This window comes from Protopterus annectens, chromosome 1.part1 (genome assembly GCF_019279795.1).
Source record: "Protopterus annectens isolate FY-2018-M chromosome 1.part1, PAN1.0, whole genome shotgun sequence".
Lineage (NCBI taxonomy): Eukaryota > Metazoa > Chordata > Ceratodontiformes > Protopteridae > Protopterus > Protopterus annectens.
In genome coordinates, this window is record NC_056726.1 from 1,175,225,832 (window position 1) to 1,175,245,518 (window position 19,687).

General features: G+C 42.7%; 1 protein-coding gene across 1 annotated transcript in view; it reads right to left on the reverse strand.

Moving 5' to 3' along the window:
- Nucleotides 1-1,457: 1,457 nt before the first annotated feature.
- The window catches only part of LOC122815838 (deleted in malignant brain tumors 1 protein-like), a 580,111-nt gene continuing 561,881 nt past the window's right edge, over nt 1,458-19,687 (reverse strand). The window contains exon 12 of the mRNA XM_044088652.1: nt 1,458-1,462. Coding sequence (XP_043944587.1) covers nt 1,458-1,462 — 5 coding nt within the window. The remainder of the gene's footprint in view (nt 1,463-19,687) is intronic.

The window sequence follows — 19,687 nt, forward strand, 5'->3', positions numbered from 1 at the left end:
CCTAACCCCTGTTAGCTAACCTACTGCATTTTATTATCTACTGCATTTTATTAAACTACTGTTTTTTTTATCAGCCTGGTGGTCCGAATCATCTGTTTTTGCTGTTGGGATTTGCTGTGAAGTCTACATTTGTGTTTTTTGGTTGTTTCTGATATTGTGTTGTCTTCATATACATGGCTGAACAATATCTTGAGGACACTGAGTTGAGCTATCATCCAGTACTGTCTGCTGCTGCCAAAGTAAGTACAGAGAGAATGAAGCAACTTATTGCCACTATAACAGTCCATTGTTGAATTTAAACTTGGCCAACATAACTTTGCCCCTTTGGGGAATAATGAAGAGCAAGAGAGTGATGTCTCTTTTTTGGAACAACTGAAAGCTTTAGAAAAATACTTGTATTAGCTGAAACACCTTCAGTGGCAAAGCCTGCATTTTGAGGCATGTTTGCATCATAAAATTGTTCCTAGAGGCATGAGGGCGCTCTGCATGCCCATATATGGGGAACTGTATCCTACCTTGTTGGCCAAATGGCAGCAGCTTAATCTGGACACTGGTTTTGCTTATATGAAATTGTTGATAGATTTTATTTTCTTAACTATGGAGAAAGAACTAGTGAGTTCAATTGAATCACAGCTGAGACAGATAAAATTGAGATTTAAGGAGGAATATCATCAGATTAAGCTTAATGACCTGTATTGTGCTGTGACAGCTTATGACTAAATCGCAACATATTAAAATGCAAAAACTTTTAAGAGACTATAAGGATTTTGTGCAGGGTAATATTTTTACATGGCCAAGGGATGTCCCTCCATGGAATCAGCCTTCTGTGACATCTAATCAGCAGGCTAATGAACATTCCACCTTAAATGTAGGTGTAAGAGGCAATGGAGCTGATATAGGGACCATGATGGAAGTGATGACATTATCAAATGCCAACACAGCACCTAGGATAGACTCTACTGTGAAGGTGATTAACCAGCAGCAGACAATGCCACAAGAGACTTCTAACACCACACAGGTGGTGTTAAACAGTACTAATGTGCTGGGAGCTCGACCATATACCATGAGCTCCTTTTTTCAAATTTTACCTGTACCTGTGAAGAAGAAAGAGAAACTGAACAGAGGTCATTTGTTGAATCAAAATGCAAAGAGGTGAAAAATATCCATGTGACTGCCAATGACAATAGAGACTGTAATGTATATAATATTCTGATTACATTTTATCGGATGCTAAAAATTATGTTTTGAGCAGGGGACTTACATTCATTCCAAGTACAGGGTCAAGTTTTAGTGACTGCGTGTTAGATTTGAAAATGTTTGCCAGAAATGATGAATTGAAATGTATTTATGGTGCAGAATCTGTTCCTAGGTACTGTACTCTCAGGCAACTGAGCACATTTAACCCCCTGTCAGTCATGTGGTTGAAACTTTTATAAAAACCTGTGAAGATGATATTTTTAAGCTTTTGAACACAAAAAACAAGCATGTTTTTCATAAAATGAACTGGGGGCAATGTCAAGCACTAAGGACACTTATAGACAATAAGAGTTTCATAATAAAACCTGCTGACAAGGGAGGGGTGGTTGCAGTCATGAACAGTGAATTCTATCATAATAGTGTTCTTATGTTGTTAAGGGACTCAAATACTTATCAACAGCTAACACCAGTTGATACCGATAATATTATTGGTAAAGTTAATGAGTTTTCCAACTTAAGGTTAAGCAACCATATTAATGAAGACACTTTTAAGTTTATATTGATTAAACATCCTGTTGTTCCACTGTTCAAAGCTTTACCGAAAATACACACAGATCCCAGGAACCTAATATTATGTCCAATTGTATCTGGAAGGGGGTGGGCTACTGAACATACTTCTTTATGGGTAGAGGCTCATCTAAGAAATTGTTTGATTTCTGTACCCAGAATATTAAAGGACATAGCTCATTTTTTGCAATCTTTACACAGTCATTTAGGTCCCAATTCTGGACTGTTCAGATTGTTTGTTAGCAACCTTGGATATCAACAGTTTGTTCACAGTAATTACAAAAGAATATGGTTTGATGGCCATTGAAGCCTTTTTGCAGCAAGTACAAATTTTGAATCAAACTGATATTGACAGTGTATGTCTACTGTTGCACTGTGTGTTGAGCAACAACATTTTTATGTATCATAATTGCTTCTATTGTCAGAGCAGGGGGGTGGCCATGGGCACCCCCTGCGCAAACTCATATGCCAACATAGTGTTGGCATATTGGGAGGATGAAGCAATATTCAAGGCCTACCATTTATGGAGGGGTTACCTGAGTTACTCTTTCTGTTTTGTGGATGATGTCTTCCTGCTTTGGACAGGGACATAGGAACAGCTTTATGAGTTAGTTACCTACCTGGAAAGCACCACTGATTTTTTGAGGTTTAGTATTTCACTCTCGGATACAGCTATAGATTTCTTAGATGTCCGTGTGATGAAAAACACAGAGCAATGGATTGAGACTGTGCTATATAGGAAGGAATGCTGGAGGAATACTCTCCTAGCCTATGACAGCATGCACCCCAGATATACATTTAACAATATTGCTCAGGGACATTTTTTCGAATATCCAGGTTATGTACTAATGATGAGACATATAGAGAGAAGTCTGCAGAAATGATGGTGAATTTGAAAGCAAGGGGATATAATGAGAACATAATCAGTTACATTCTCCTAATTAGCCTTAGGGTGCTGTTCGGTCCTGGCGGTGGAGTAAATAGGGTTTTTAGCTGCTCAACCTGGTTTCCCAGTATTAAGGAGGACTTGCCCTGCATGCTGAAAACAACTATTCTCCTCAACACACTGCAGTTTCCCCTAACTAAGGAACTGAACCTTTCTTCCCCTCTGCTACAGTCCCCAAGGGAATTTAATTATAAGTAAACTGCTCAACCTGGTTTCCCAGTATTAAGGAGGACTTGCCCTGCGTGCTGAAAACAACTATTCTCCTCAACACACTGCGATTTCCCGTAACTAAGGAATTGAACCTTTCCTCCCCTCTGGTACAGTCCCCAAGGGAATTTAATTATAAGTAAAGTACGTACTGTAAACCAAAGTCTTAAGACAATTAGTGTGAGATATCCTAGGTTGTAAGTTTACTTTCACCAGCCAGGACAGCCGGCAGCCTTTACTATCTGCTCCCATACCTGTCACCCCTTCCCCCTTCTTAGACTACAAGTATTTTTACTGTTCTTCCTCTTCAATCCTCTATAGCATACTTACTGCCCTGCACTCTTTTCTCGGTATATATTGCCTCTGCTATACAGCTTTTGTCCAGTAGAGGGCAATAGTTTCCTTTAGACCACCATTCTGACTCCAATTTTAATAGAACAATTAAATTAAATTATTCAATTATTCAATTTTTATCTTGGTGTATAAAAGCAGTACCAAAACACTTGTGTGTATGTTCTGATGAAGAAGCTCGAAAACGTATGTCCTTTTGGGAAGCGTTACTAAACAACTTTGGTTCAATTTCAGTGATTCCGGTTTTCTATTTTGCTTATTTCCAGTTTACACTATTTGGAACTCATTTGCTGTGCTCATACCCTTATTTGGGTCTCCACGAGTGAGCTTTGTCAGTGGTTCCAATTTTAAGTAACTTACAGGCTCTTGGATTCTAATATTCTGGAAGAGCTAATACTCCCACTCTATTCTTTCTTTCTTCTAATATTCTTCACTGCCAACCCTCTCTGCATATTCTATTATCAAGGCATTGTGTCACCTTACCCTCTGCTGCTTTACTTACCTTTGCTTACTGCTCCTCTGATTGTTTTCCTAGGGTGAACTCCTCTGTGGCTCATCCGCCCGTTAAGCCTCTGTGGCTCACTCCGCTCCCCTACCCTGCCCCCAAATTCCACCCACCCCCAGTGGTCCTAAACTTATACTCTAACTGCCATACCCCTATGCATTAGGACCAACCTCTAACTCCTCCCCTTAAAGTGCTATTACCGCTATTATATTCTCACTTTACCCCTATCTCCTCCCCCTTAAAGAACCATCACTCATTTACCTTTATCCATTACCCTACCACTCTATCCACAAATATCCCTACATTTAACCACCTTAACCTAAACAAATGGCTCAAGGATCCTGTAAACCCTTACCTTTATTACTACTCCTAATTATACTTATCATTCCATATCTACTTACTCTCTACGAACACCATAGATTCCTAGGACTGCATACCCACATCACACATACCTCTGTCTTTACCCCCAGCTCCACTCATAGTGTTAGCAACCTCCCCAGCTCAGCTAAGTACTCAGCAGCCATATTTCATAGACTCCATCACATCTCTCAATGTAACCCACTAGCTAGAAAAAATAAGAACCTAATTTTTAAACTTCTACAACTCATCCTAAAAGTTCAGGTCCACTCCATGTTAGTTGGTGATATACACCCTAACCCAGGTCCTACCACTATCACAGCTACACGGCCTGATACAGCAACAAATTCAATCACACAGACACTTACCAAGCCCTCCAACTCTCTCCTGATAGCTCATCTTAATATTCATAGCATCAATAACAAAATAGCTCACATGCATACCCTTATTGATGTTTATTCCTTTGACATCCTCTGTCTGTCTGAAACATGGCTTAATCCATCAATACAAGACAGTGCAGTTCTACCCCCAAGCTATAATATCATAAGACGTGACTGTAACACTAAAAAAGGAGGAGGCGTAGTCATACTTTATAAGAATGGATTACAAGTTACCTTGTTAGACTCCAAACCTCCACTTTGCAACAATGCAAAAATTCTTCTAACTAAGGTTCAGCTTAACAAAAGCAAAGCCATATATCTATCATGTGTCTATCTTCCCCCAGGCAATAACATCAACACATTAGAGGCTATCCTCAGCTGGCTCTCAAATAACTACCCCCAAGAAACCATTATACTTGGAGATTTTAACATTAACTGGAACTCCTGTATATCTGAGCAGCCTTCTACTCATATCAACTTATATGGTTTTAATCAAACTATAACATCCCCAACCTGCACTGATAAAACTAACAACAAAACTAGTACCCTTGACTGGATACTCACTAATACCCCCCAACTAAACTATAAAACAGGCACCCTCCCTGAGGATATAAGTGATCACTTGCTTACCTATTTAATCAGAACAAAAACTGTCATCCTAAACTCTACCATCTGTAGAACTATTCGCACTACCAAATATTTTAACCCTGCTCACTTTCAAGCTGAACTAGTCACCTGTGACTGGTCACCCCTGAAATACCTCCCAATAGATAATGCCGTGAAATACTTTAACTCTAAATTTCTAACCATTTTAGACAGCCATGCCCCATTACGCAAAGTCAGAATTAGAACCAAACCGGCACCATGGCTCACCAAAATGACCAAACAAAAAATCCTCCAAAGAAATAAACAGTGGGCAAAATGGCGCTCAACAAAAAGCTCCTCAGACCACCTGCAATTCAGACAGCTAAGAAATGAAACAAAAAAGCCATATTAGCCGATAAAAGAAACTACTACTACCAACTACAACAAACCAACCAAAATAATCCCCAAAAATTCTGGCGAGGTATCAATAACCTCCTACACCCTGGATGCTCAAGTACTCCCTCTCCCTCTGGCTCTGATCACAACAATCCCATCCAAATAGCTGACTCATTTAATACTTTTTTCACTGAAACCATACAATCCCTAGCCAACCAGCTATCCCCTAGCATCCCAGGCTCTGCCACAACCTTTACCAATAATTCTTATCAATTTCATTTTCAGACAGTGCCCACTTCACTTATCTGTAACCTCATACAGAAACTTAAACCCACTACTCTCTCTGCTGATAAATTACCTGCAGAATACCTGCAAAAAGCTGCTAAAGTCATAGCCTACCCCATATCCATCCTCACTAACAGAACTATTTCTGAAGGATCTATTCCCCTAATCTGGAAAGTCTCTCACATAATTCCCCTGCATAAGGGTGGTAACTCCAAAGAGTTGACCAATTATAGGCCCATAGCTATTCTATCTCCTTTGGCAAAAATAATGGAGAAATGTATACACATACAACTGTTAACCTACCTACTCAATCACAATTTATTAGCACCCTGTCAACATGGCTTTAGACCATTTCATAGCACCACCTCTGCTCTCTTATCCTTCACTAACCATATTAACAGTAATTGTAATATTGATACTCTATCCTCAGCTGTTTTTATTGACCTGTCCAAAGCATGTGACATGGTGAATCACCACCTCCTTATAGACACAGTCAAAAACCTGTCATTGGACAACCATACTACACAGTGGTTCCAATCATACCTACATAACAGGCAACAGGCTGTACTATGGGAAAATACTTTATCTTCCCACGTCCCAGTCACTCTAGGGGTCCCACAAGGATCTATATTAGGCCCATTACTCTTCTCCATCTTTATAAATGACCTTCATTCTGTAATTCGTCAAGCTGACTGTATCCAATACGCTGACAACTCCACACTCATATGCGCTGCTGCTTCTCAATCAGAACTTCAGTCACTAACCCAAATGACCTTTAGTACAGTTGAAAACTGGCTCCTACAAAGACGTCTTATCCTTAACCCCAAAAAAACAAAAATGCTACTATTTACCCCACCAGAACCTCCCACTTAACTTTACTATTACTTCAAATGATGGAACTATAATATCTCCTGAACCAACCACCAAACTACTGGGTACTAATAGATAACAACTTGTCCTTTGAACCTCACATTAATAACACCATAAAAATAGTAAACAAGAAACTAGGTTCCCTCTATAGAATAAAACCCTTTCTTACACCTCCAGCCAGGGTTACTATTGCTTGTACCCACCTCATCTCTACCTTGCTCTATGCCTCCCCTATCTATATCAAAATATGTAGAAGTAATCTGAGTAAACTTACATCCTCCTACAACAATATTGCCAGATTTGCAGCTGGGTCCTCCTATAGAACTCATCACTGTATCAATCTGAATCAGTTAGGATGGTTAATGCTGCCAAATTTAATACTTTTCAATCAATTAATAGTAGCCCATAAGATCCTGTATTTACCTCAAAATACACCCATACTTACATCCCTAGTCATCCCCTATAATAACCTCAAGACGTTATGCTCCGCTAATAACCTACTTGTACAAATATCAAAATCCAACAACTTAGCTGGTGACACCTTGTTCTCCAATACAGTAGGTAAAGCCTGGAACATCCTCCCAAGCCAGCTAACCTCAATATCCTCTGTCAGCTTATTTAAAAGCAAGCTTAAACCCTACCTCAAATCACACTGGCTATGCCCCTGTGTTAACCCAGACTAAGTACCTAACTATTAACTAGACTCCCACAATTCCTAGCCTCCAATGATCATGATCTTGTGTTGTCTCACTAATTTTTAGTGAGCTTAACCTTCCTTAGGATTTTTCTCATGTAAATAAGTATATACTGTGGAATGATCAAACACCTTCATATAGTATCACAACCTATGTGTTAAATAACACTAGAAATCCATCCTTGTTTGCTGTTCTTCTATACTCTATCTATTGATCTCTAGTGTTTTTCTTTCTTAGGTTTTTGTGAGACCTTAGTATCTCTTATCATAAATTACTAGGTGTATCTAATTTTGTAATATGTTATAAAGATTTGTACTACACCATTTCTAATACAAATGTATTAGTCTTTTTTTATCTATTCTTAGATAAATTTTTCCTTTTTCCTAGTGAAATATAAAATATATAATCTTAGGCTTGTACTATAATTGTTAAACTTATGTACCAAATTATACAGTTATTGTCTTTGTCTTGACCTTTTATGTTGTTGTAATTTGTGGAGCTTTTCCCCCCGGGCCTCCACTGAAAATGGACATATATCCAGCTGGACTAGCCCGGTCAACAAATGTAAAATAAATAAAAAAATAAAATATAGTAGGCATTTAATAAAAGTAAAGAAGAGAGGTTGAACAAAGCAAAACCCTGGTTTTAAATCAGGATCCCACATTTTGTTTCAAATGTAGTAATAATTTAAAGAATTTCCTCTGTACAGACCAACAGGGGGTTAGGAAACCTGTCATGGGGCGACAAGGTACATTCCCCTGTAGACATTGCAAAGCTTGTCAATATATTAGACATAACAACACATTCATCCACCACTGTCTGGAAAGAGCTATTCATTGAAACAATATGCTGACTGTTTAACCAGCAATATTATATACCTGGCTGACTGTATGCAATATTGTTCATTTTATTTCGGTAAAACGAATTGTAGATTGAAAGACAGGGTGTTATAACATATGTCAGTTATACGTACAGCTAATATATATAATGCCCTGTATCAGCATGCAAAGCAGTATCCTGGGCATGTATTTTCTTTTCTGGTTTTGCAGGTTATTCATCCAACCGGGGGGGGAGGGGGTGACTTGAGAAATATAACAGAATGCAGCGAAACTAGATGGATAATCAAGCTGGGTGCTGATAGAGCATCTGGCCTGAATGGTGACATTTCTATTACGCCTTTATTAAAAAAGAGGAGGGCTTTTTACTGAGTCTTTCATTGGCGTTTATGTATTTTAAAAGGTGTTCATAACTTTTGTATGTTGTCTGAAGAAGGTTTTTTTAAACCTGAAAGCGCTAACCTACTGCATTTTATTATCTACTGAATTTTATTAAACAACTGATGTTAAGTTGTCAATCTCGTCTTCATTCTTGCTTGATGGGTTCGGAGCCAATCCTCGGCTCTGACTCGGCACTTTGCCAAGCTCGAGAGTCACTTTTACCAGCTCGAGGCAGCCCCATATCCCATGATGCAAGGCGGTAAGTACCCAGATCTCGTTTGCCGCTTCGCTGATGAGGTCCTCCTTTTGCCAGCTCCTGGTAAGTGTTTAAATTTAAACTGCTATTAGCCCCTTTCAGTTAAAAAGTATTTTTTCTTAGAAATCCTTCATTTTTAGTTAATTGTAAGCCCCTTTTTGACTAAATTTATTCTTCCTCCTTAATTTTTTTAGTCAGGCCTTCTTTCCCTCCCACCCCCCCCCTGTCAGGGTGTGTGTGTGTGTGAGTTTTTTACTGTTCATAGGTTCATAGGTTCATAGGTTCATACTAGGCTATCTGCCCGAGGGCATTTACAAGCCTAGCCCATAGTTTTGTGGCTTACGCCACCCCTTTAGTATGGGGAACTATACCCATTATTTTGCTGTGCCTCTGTTGAGCAGTGACACTGAGGTAATCCCTGGGGTATATCTGCGATCTCCCATCCATTGGTCAAGATTTATCTTGAACAAGGCCAGCGAGGTGCTCTGCCTCACATATACCGGTATTTTATTCCACAGCATAGTGAGTCTTCGGGTGATGAATCTATCTCTCCAGCGCGCCCTATTAATAGCCGTGTCGAGGTTTAAGTCTCCGCCCTTGTGACTCTGACAGATCTAGATTTTTTGAGGTGAAGCATATTCATCAAATCTGGGTTTGACATGGCCTTGTATGTTAGGCAAAGGTCACCTCTGAGCAGCGATGGCGACTGAATAGAGCTGGAGTTCTTTCAGTCGGGCAGCATAGGACAGATGTTTGAGACCCTTTATCCTTTTGGTGAGGAACTTTTGTGGCCTCTCCAGCTGCTGCAAGTGTCGGGTCAGATACATTCCGAATGGGGCATTGTACTCAATCATTGGTCTGATGAGTGATGAGTATAGGGAGACTATGACCTCCCTTGATCTAGATGAGAATCCCTTCATGATAAGGTGGGCAATGTAGAAGGTCTTCCTAACTACTTTAGCTACATGGGTGTCGAATGACAGACTACTATCAACCTGGGTCCCCAGGTCCCTGATAACTTCTTCTGTGCTCAGTGGATTGCCACCTATTTGGTAGCTAGGGGTAACCTTGTTTTTCGAAGGGTATGACTATGCATTTTTTGGCATTTAACTTTAGGCCATGGCTCTGGCACCAGTTATCCGTTTCTGTGAGACCCTTCTGAAGGATATCTGTGTCAGATGTGTTTTCTACTATGGCACCCAGTTTGCAGTCATCTGCAAACTTTGTCAGCCATAACCCTCCTGTGTTTGCTTGTACTTCGGAAAAGTAGATGCCAAACAAGAGTGGGCCCAGGACTGAGCCCTGTGGTACACCACTTGTGACAGGCTTTGAGTCTGACATGGCGCCAGCAACTCTGACCCTGTGGGTTCTGTCACTCAGCCAGTTTGCAACCCATCTTGTGATGTATGGGTTAACATTTAAGCTGATGAGTTTTTCAATGATACCCGAGTGGGGTATTGTATCAAGGCCTTCGCCAGATCGAGGTAGGCTGTATGGACTGCCTTTCCCTCATCAATGGCTTTGGTGACTGTTTCAAAAAGTCAACCAAGTTTAGAAGGCATGATCTGCCTTTGACAAAGCCAAACTGGGATGGATCCAAAGTCTGCAAATTCCCTATGTCTTTATTTATGAGGTCCATTATGATCCTCTCCATGGCTTTGCAGATAAGGCTTGTCAAGCTAATGGGCGGTAATTTCCAGGGTCGGTGGAGGCACCGCCTTTGTGAAGTGGGACCACAGTTGCAGTGCGCCACTCCTGGGCGTATCCAGAGGTAAGACTATGATTAAACAGCTGTCCTAGCTGTGGGTTTAATTCTCGTTGAGTTCGTGGAGCACACAGCCGGGGACACCATCAGGTCCCATGGATGCTGTGTTTTTGCTTTGGAGAGAGCAGTTCTCACTTGGGCGTTGGAGATGTTTGGGGGCTGCAATCGCTTGGTATAGATATCTCTCCTTTGGGGAGGGGAGAAGTTTGCACTGAACCTGTCAGCCAGTATGTTGGCAATGTCTGTAGGATCAGTAATCTTCACATCATTTTGAACTAGTTCTGAGCATATCTGGGAGTTTCCTCCCAGGTTTCTAACATAGCTAAAGAAGGCCTTATGATTGTCTTTTGAGTCTTTAGCTATTTTTCTCTCAAAATTTGCTTTGGATGATTTTATGAGAGCTCTTAGTTTTTACTTATAGTGATCAAGGGTGTCTTACCTTTTAAGGATTTTGCTCTGTCTTGTAGTAGCTTCCTCCTTTTGTTGTAGAGTTTGTTTATGGCTGGGGTCCACCAGACTGGACGCTTGCCTTTGGTACAAAGAGTCTTTGTTTTGCTTGGGATTGCCTTATCCATGCAGTCCTGCAGGTGCTGGTAGAAGGCATTTGTAAGTGATTCAGCGGCTTGAGTACTGTTTTCTGCCGGCTCGGGGGCCTTAAAGGAGACCACACTAGTCTTTAGAAGTGTGAAGTCAGCTTTCGAGAAGTTCTTTACTGTGGTCTTTTTTATTTCAGGTGGGGGTGGGATGAGGACCTCCAGCGAGATTAGTTTGTGATCTGATCTCACCAGTGAGGGGTATACTTCCAGTGTTGAACATTGTGCTCCCATGTTCGTGATGATGAGATCAAGTATGTTTTCTCCTCTTGTGGGGATGGTGACTAGTTGTTCCATGGCATTTGAGTTTATGAATTCCAGGAACTTTTGGGCTAGGGTGTTCGGGCTTGAGTAGTGTTCCCAGTCTATATTAGGGTAATTGAAGTCACCTAGTATGATGGTGTTTGGTGATACATTTATCCCCTCTAGTGTTTTCAGGAAGGCCATGTGAGGTTCCTGAGTTTGTGAGGGTGGCCTGTAACATGCTACAATTTGTAGAGCAGTCTTGCCTATGGTTAATTGCACCTGGATGGTCTCCGATGCATCGTCGTTGCCACCAGTCTTGAGGTGTGGGTGTCTTTGATGAATATGGATACCCCACCTCCTTTCTTGGTATTGTCCGGATTTTGGGGCCGGAACGCATGATAAGAGGTAAAACCTGATAGTGCTGGGGTGCTCTCAGGAGCCTTGAACCAGGTTTCTGTCACTGCACAGACATCGATGTTCTCCATACTGAGAAGGGCCTCGAGTGCGTGCATTTTGAGATTTAGACTTCTGGCATTGAGCAGCATTACCCTTAGTTTTTTTCCTTTTTGTGTTCTAGGGTGGTAGGTTTAGAATTTGAGCCTTGCCTAAAAAGGCACTATGGGGTGGCAAGAGCCTTTGCCAACATCCGAATCCCAGGGTGACAGGTGCAAGCCGTCCCTTGCAAAGCAGCGTGGCTTGTCCAGCATGTCATCCCAGGCAGACAGACATTGATCCCCTTTGAATGACACCAGAGTTTAAGCCAATTGTTAAAGCTGATCATCTTATCTCTGTATTGTGGCATCATTCTTGGTGAAGGTAGGATACTGCTCAAGGTCAGGGTCATACCTGCCTGGGCTACATAATCAGAGAGCTCCTCAATGTCTCTTTTCATGTAGTCCAAGGAGGTACGGGTCAGGTCGTTTACACCAGCGTGGACAATGACTGAGTCGTATTTGTACCTGCTGTTGAGAGACCTGAGTGCTTGCGTTATGTGGCGGATTCTAGCGCCCGACAGGCAGCTTACTGTGACCTTCTCCTTACTCAGTCTGGTGAGCGGGACGTCAGTGTGTCTGACTATGGAGTCACCAATGACTAGTGTGTCTGGCATTGTGTTTGGCCTTAAGGGCTGTGACTGTTTGACACTCTGACTGTGAGGTCTATGTGTTGCAGGTGTTGTGTTCTGAGGTGGTGGTTGTTTGGGTGTCTGCTTTGGTGGCCTCTGCTGTTTTGGAAGATTTTGGAAGATTTTGATCAGAGCCGAGTATGTCTTTGTGTGTTTATGTGTATGATTTGAGGTTGTGATGGTACTATGTGAGACTGGGTCTATAGTGTGTGTGGTAACCTTCTCCTCCTGACTGGTCTTGCCAGTCCTATGTTGAGAGAGCTCAGCCTCCAGTTTGGCCGTATAGTTGCATCTCTCGCATGTATTTGTGTTTTGTGGGAGGAGGAGAGGGTTGTCTGTGTACATGAGGCAATTGTAACATTGCCTCAATATTCCCAGGTTCACCAGCTGAGCAGGAGAGGACACTAGCAACTGATCCCTCGACATGCTAGAAGGACTAGACAAAAACTTTAAAAGAGATTCCGGGACGTGGGTGACCGAGAAATGGGGGTTTGCCTTTTTGGGGTGCTATCTATAAGAGTGCCGTATCAAGGTAATAAGTACTATAGGAGCAAGTGCTAGGTTTAACAGATAGAGAAAAGTCTACTTGGAGTCAAGTAGAGATGATCTTTTTAGGTATTAGAGAAAGTGCTAGTAACAGGGATGCTTAAAGGTAAGATTGAAAAGAATGCACTCTGCAGTGTGCACTAGAGAAGTTAGATATGAAAGTAGGTAACTTGAGTTTTACCTGTTTAAAAAGTTAAGGTTTAGTGGAGAGTTACTATTTTTAAAACAGTAAGATGGACTGAAAGGGGTGGTTACTTTTGTATTTTGGTGCTATGAAATACTGTAGGATGGCCAATACATTTAAATAATTGAAGGGGTGGGATTTCAAAAGTGATGGTTTTGTGATTACTCACATAAGCCAGTGAAAGTAGAGAGAAATTAGATATATGGTCAGATTAACATAAGAGGCGGGCAACTAGAAAGACAGTGGTATTTAACAAGACAACTTAAATGGGTGGGAGGGAGGGAAAAATTCTGCCTGACTCAGAACAGAGAGAGCTGTGGTCTCTTTTGAAGTTTTAATATGCTGTTAGAACAGAATGCAAGCAAAACACAAGATAAAGAAAACAAACTACAGTATTCAAAATATAGAAAGGCAATACAGAAATACAAAAATAACAGCAAACTAACCTTTCCTTCACAGCAAAGTGTAGCAGAGTCTGGATGAGCCTTTCTGGTAAAGCTCTGAAATGTTTTAGTTTACTCCTTAAATAGAAATTTTAGTTCCTAGCTCCACCCCTCTGTTAACAGGTGATTAACCTTAAGTGACCTCTTCTGTCTTATGAATGAGTCCTTAATTAATCAGTTCTTATTTCTGCCTGACTCAGAACAGAGAGAGCTGTGGTCTCTTTTGAAGTTTTAATATGCTGTTAGAACAGAATGCAAGCAAAACACAAGATAAAGAAAACAAACTACAGTATTCAAAATATAGAAAGGCAATACAGAAATACAAAAATAACAGCAAACTAACCTTTCCTTCACAGCAAAGTGTAGCAGAGTCTGGATGAGCCTTTCTGGTAAAGCTCTGAAATGTTTTAGTTTACTCCTTAAATAGAAATTTTAGTTCCTAGCTCCACCCCCTCTGTTAACAGGTGATTAACCTTAAGTGACCTCTTCTGTCTTATGAATGAGTCCTTAATTAATCAGTTCTTATTTCTGCCTGACTCAGAACAGAGAGAGCTGTGGTCTCTTTTGAAGTTTTAATATGCTGTTAGAACAGAATGCAAGCAAAACACAAGATAAAGAAAACAAACTACAGTATTCAAAATATAGAAAGGCAATACAGAAATACAAAAATAACAGCAAACTAACCTTTCCTTCACAGCAAAGTGTAGCAGAGTCTGGATGAGCCTTTCTGGTAAAGCTCTGAAATGTTTTAGTTTACTCCTTAAATAGAAATTTTAGTTCCTAGCTCCACCCCCTCTGTTAACAGGTGATTAACCTTAAGTGACCTCTTCTGTCTTATGAATGAGTCCTTAATTAATCAGTTCTTATTTCTGCCTGACTCAGAACAGAGAGAGCTGTGGTCTCTTTTGAAGTTTTAATATGCTGTTAGAACAGAATGCAAGCAAAACACAAGATAAAGAAAACAAACTACAGTATTCAAAATATAGAAAGGCAATACAGAAATACAAAAATAACAGCAAACTAACCTTTCCTTCACAGCAAAGTGTAGCAGAGTCTGGATGAGCCTTTCTGGTAAAGCTCTGAAATGTTTTAGTTTACTCCTTAAATAGAAATTTTAGTTCCTAGCTCCACCCCTGTTAACAGGTGATTAACCTTAAGTGACCTCTTCTGTCTTATGAATGAGTCCTTAATTAATCAGTTCTTATTTCTGCCTGACTCAGAACAGAGAGCTGTGGTCTCTTTGAAGTTTTAATATGCTGTTAGAACAGAATGCAAGCAAAACACAAGATAAAGAAAACAAACTACAGTATTCAAAATATAGAAAGGCAATACAGAAATACAAAAAATAACAGCAAACTAACCTTTCCTTCACAGCAAAGTGTAGCAGAGTCTGGATGAGCCTTTCTGGTAAAGCTGTTAAACCTTAATTTAATTGTTTGATTGGGACTGTGTGTGTACTTTTCTGTAACCACCATGTCCAAAGAGCAGAGGGTCTCAGGCTTTAAGAAGTGTGACTCGTGCTGTCAGAAGATGTCTCTGACAGACGGTCACACTTCTTGTTTATACTGCCTGAGACCTCTCCACCTGCAGGACTCCTGTGCAATTTGTCACTCTTTTAGCCAGAGAGTCCTGCAGGAAAGGAGAAACAAGCTCATTTTAAGGGGACTCCTTAAACCGAAGGGCTCCCTGGCCAAATCGGCTCTGGGAAAGCCTTCCAAGTCTAAGGCCCAGGCTTCTGTACCTAAGCCTTCGGCCTTGTTATCGGCTCCGACTGGATCATTGGGTTTGTCGGCTCCGATAGTTCCTTCGAGGAAGAGGTCCAGGTCTCCCTCTTTGGAACCGATTCTGTTGGCTCCGGCCTCACCTCTTCTTTTGGAACGGAGCCATCGGAGCCGATCATCTAGGTCATCCAGGTTATCTGACCATGATTTAGAGAGAGTGGTAAGCAGATTATTAAAATCACAGGCACTGGCCCAGATGCTTCATAGTCCGTCTCAACAGACGACTATTAGTCCACACCCCCTTCAAGTTCCTCCTTCGACTCTACAACAGAGTTTGGAGTTGGAGTCTACGGGAATAGTTACGGCTATGGCTGAGGGGCAGATACCTCCTCCTTCTGCACCCTCAGCATCTACTCTTATCTCCTCCTCGAGACCTTCCTTGGAGGGATTCGGTGGTCGGGCTTCCCTGGTCTCCTCCGAGGGGTGAGTGGCATCAGACCCTTGTCCGACCCGCTCTTCCCCTTGGAGCTTCGCCTTGGTGAGCTCGGCTCCGACATCTGCCTCGAGCCTTCCTTTCGGTGGCCCGGAGTCCCAGTTTCTTCGAACGGGTTCTCTCGGATCTCCCTGGGAGGTCTGCCTTTGAGGTGATGAAGAGTGTGCTGGCCACTGGGCTCAGTCAGCAGTCTATTCCCTTAGCTCCTCCCTCTACAGTGCCTCTCGATATCTCTTCCATCTCTCTTGCTCCCGGACCTAGAGATCCACCGCCTCAGGTTTCCCCACTGGGAAGAACCCCCTCTTCCGAGGATTCTCCTGACCAGTCAGGAGATCCTCCGCGCAAGAGGACTTGTAAGAGGAAACACCTGGACTCCCCTGAGTCTACCAATTCAGATACCGACTTAGATGAGTCGGAGGGATCCCCAAGATCCCCCTCTGAAGATGTCTCCTTTTCAGACATCCTAGAACTCCTAAAACAGAGGGGAAACTGGCCCTCCATAAATCCCTCCGAGGATGAGTCGGTATACCTAGAGGCGTTTGGATCTCGACCCTCCACTTCCTGGGTGTCTCCACCTTTCGACCCCCTTATGGAGGTTGTTGCTTGAAAGGCTTGGGCTGCTCCTGATTCTGTAGAGCCAGTTCCTAGGAGGCCATCTAAATTTATTACAGCCCCTTCTGAAAAGCAATTCCTTACAAAAGGTGTCCCTGTTGATGCCATGGTGGTGGCTGCCACCACTAAGAAGGAACTCGCAGATCCTTCCGTACCAGTCCATCCTCCTAATAAGGATTCTAGGACCATGGATAAGTATGGTAAGCGGATGTTCTCCTCAGCGACCTTTGCCATGCGTTCGCTGAACTATTTATGTCACTTCACCAGACTCCAAAGGGACATCCTTAAAGAACTAGGTGAAGTAGTGCAGGGTCCTATGGTTGCAGGGGCTCAAGAAAAGATTGCTTCTCAGCTAGGAATCCTTAATTCTATAGCTAACTCCTCCATGCGACTGATCTCGTATGCAGCAGATGGAGCGAGTAGAGCCACGGGTACAGGAGTGGCTCTTAGACGTCAATCCTGGATGCGGCTCTGTAATTTTGCAGATCCCTTTAAGGCGTCCTTCACAAATTCTCCCTTTGATGGGTCAGCATTGTTTGGCCCTCAAGTCTCCATTGACCAGGTGTGAGCAGGACGGCAAGACTCTTTCTGCCGTAGGGGTCCGTTTTTCCACCCCCTCTAGACCTTACCCCAAAGTTCAGAAGGGCGGGAAAATGTGGTTCCGTAAATCCCAAGGAGTCACACCAGACGCACGTGGTCAGTTTACCCCTAGAGGCAGAGGGGATAATAATAACAGACGCCGCTCTAGAGGCAGAGGGGGTCCACAAAACCAGGGAAGCAGAGAGCCTCTCTCTGACAAGCCCTTCCAGCATCCCTGAGATGTTGCCCGGCTGTCCATCCTTGGAGGCAGTCGGGGGAAGACTATAGCTGTACCCAGAAGCCTGGCGTTCCCTCTCTCAAGACAGATGGGTACAGTCGATCATATCCGAGGGTTACAAAATTCCTTTCGAGGAAAGTCCTTTCACTCACAAAAATTCCCTTCCAGATGTGCCACCCAGTCTAAGGGAAATTGCAAAGTTAGAAGTAACAAAGCTTCTACAAAAAAGGGCCATTCAGCCAGTTACGACAGACCATTCAGAGCCCAGAATCTACTCAAGATTCTTTTTGGTCCCCAAAAAGACGGGAGACTGGAGACCAATATTGGATCTCAGCAGACTCAACAAGTCTGTGAGGAAGACAAGATTTCGAATGGTCACACTTCAATCAATTTTGCCCTTCCTAGACAAGGACAACTGGATGTGCTCAATAGACCTTCAGGATGCGTACTATCACATAAAAATTCACAGACGCTCCAGAAGGTTTCTCCGCTTTCGGCTGGGGTCCAGTCATTTTCAATTCAGAGCCCTGCCCTTTGGTCTCACTACAGCCCCCAGAGTGTTCACCAAATGTATGGCAGTGGTTACGGCTCACCTGAGACATCAAGGATTCCAGGTGTTTCCGTATCTCGACGACTGGCTCCTTTCAGCCACCACCAGGCATCAACTTCTCCAAGCCAGGGATTACACCCTAAATCTCTGCACTCAGTTAGGAATTTCGATCAACTACGAAAAATCCTTCTTATTGCCCTGCCAGTCTATTACTTTCATAGGCTAAACTTAAACACTGTTCGGATGTCAGCAACCCTCACAGACCAAAGAATCTCAGATATCCAAACTCACGTCAGGATCATCCTTACCAGCAGAAAGGTGCAAGCCAGAATGGTTCTGAAGGTGTTAGGCCTCATGGCTGCGGCCATTACCCTTCTTCCCCTGGCCCGCTTCTACATGCGTCTTCTTCAATGGATGTTGTTCACCCAGTGGTCTTACCAACAACTTCCCATGCGTCACCAAATCCTGGTGACACAAATTTGCAAGAATCATCTATCATGGTGGATTTCTTCTCCCCAGATTCATCAAGGCAGACCCTTTGTATCCCCAGCCCCGGTAGCCACAGTCACTACGGACGCCTCCCTGATCGGGTGGGGGGGTCATTATCAGGGCAGGATGGTTCATTGGACGTGGCAACCATTCGAATACCACCTGCACATAAATGTCCTAGAGATGAAAGCAGTGCTTTTGATGTTGCAAGCCCTCAACGACTTTCTTCCCTTGGGGACAATTGCAGTTCACACAGACAACATGTCTGTAGTATGGTATATCAACAAACAGGGCGGAACCAAGTCCTACCCCTTGTGTCGAGAAGCTCTCAGACTTTGGCAATGGGCGATCTCCTCTCATCGGTTTCTGGTAGCAATGCATATCCCTGGGAAAACCAACATTCTAGCGGACAGATTGAGCAGAGCTATTCTCATGCCTCACGAGTGGTCTCTCAAACAATCTATAGTGGAGGAGATTTTTCTAGAATGGGGCCGCCCATGTTGCGATCTTTTTGCTACTCCCCAAAACAGCACATGCCCAGACTTTTCTCTCTTCCCACTGCCAGGCCATCCCCCCAGAGACACTCTAACCCAGGATTGGCCCCAGGGACTTCTTTATGCCTTTCCTCCTTTTCCGTTGATTCCACAAGTACTCCAGAAAGCTACCATTTTGAGAGCCAAAATGATTCTCATTGCTCCCTATTGGCCTCGACAGATTTGGTTCCCGTTCCTCCATCGTCACCTATTGGTGCAGCCGTGGCATCTGGACCCAGTGCCAGACCTTCTGATTCACCAATCGGGTCAGCTGCATCGGTCTATCCCTTCTCTCAACCTCACAGCTTGGTTGCTCCACTTCCTTCCTTAGCCAGGCTTCCCTTGATTTCTAATCCTGTGAAGGATATCTTAGTGGCTTCCCTTAAATCCTCTACCAGAAGGATTTATACCAGCAAGTGTAAACGCTTCTCTTGTTGGGCAAGAGCTAAAAATATATATCCCTTTACTGCCCCTGTTCATGCAGTTTTGGATTTCTTAGCGGAAATCTTTCACTTGGGCTCTTCTTCTTCCATGGTCAAAGTTCAGTTGGCTGCTATCTCGAACTTTCATGTCGGGTTTGCAGATCACAACATTATGTCCCACAGGCTTTGTAGAGCCTTTCTAAAAGGAATTTTTCTCCTTAAACCTCCAGTCAGGAGTCCTCCTCCTCAATAAGACCTAAATCGAGTGCTGACATCCTTAATTCTTCCTCCCTTCGAGCCAGCTGTTTCTTGTTCCCTGAAGTTTCTTTCATGGAA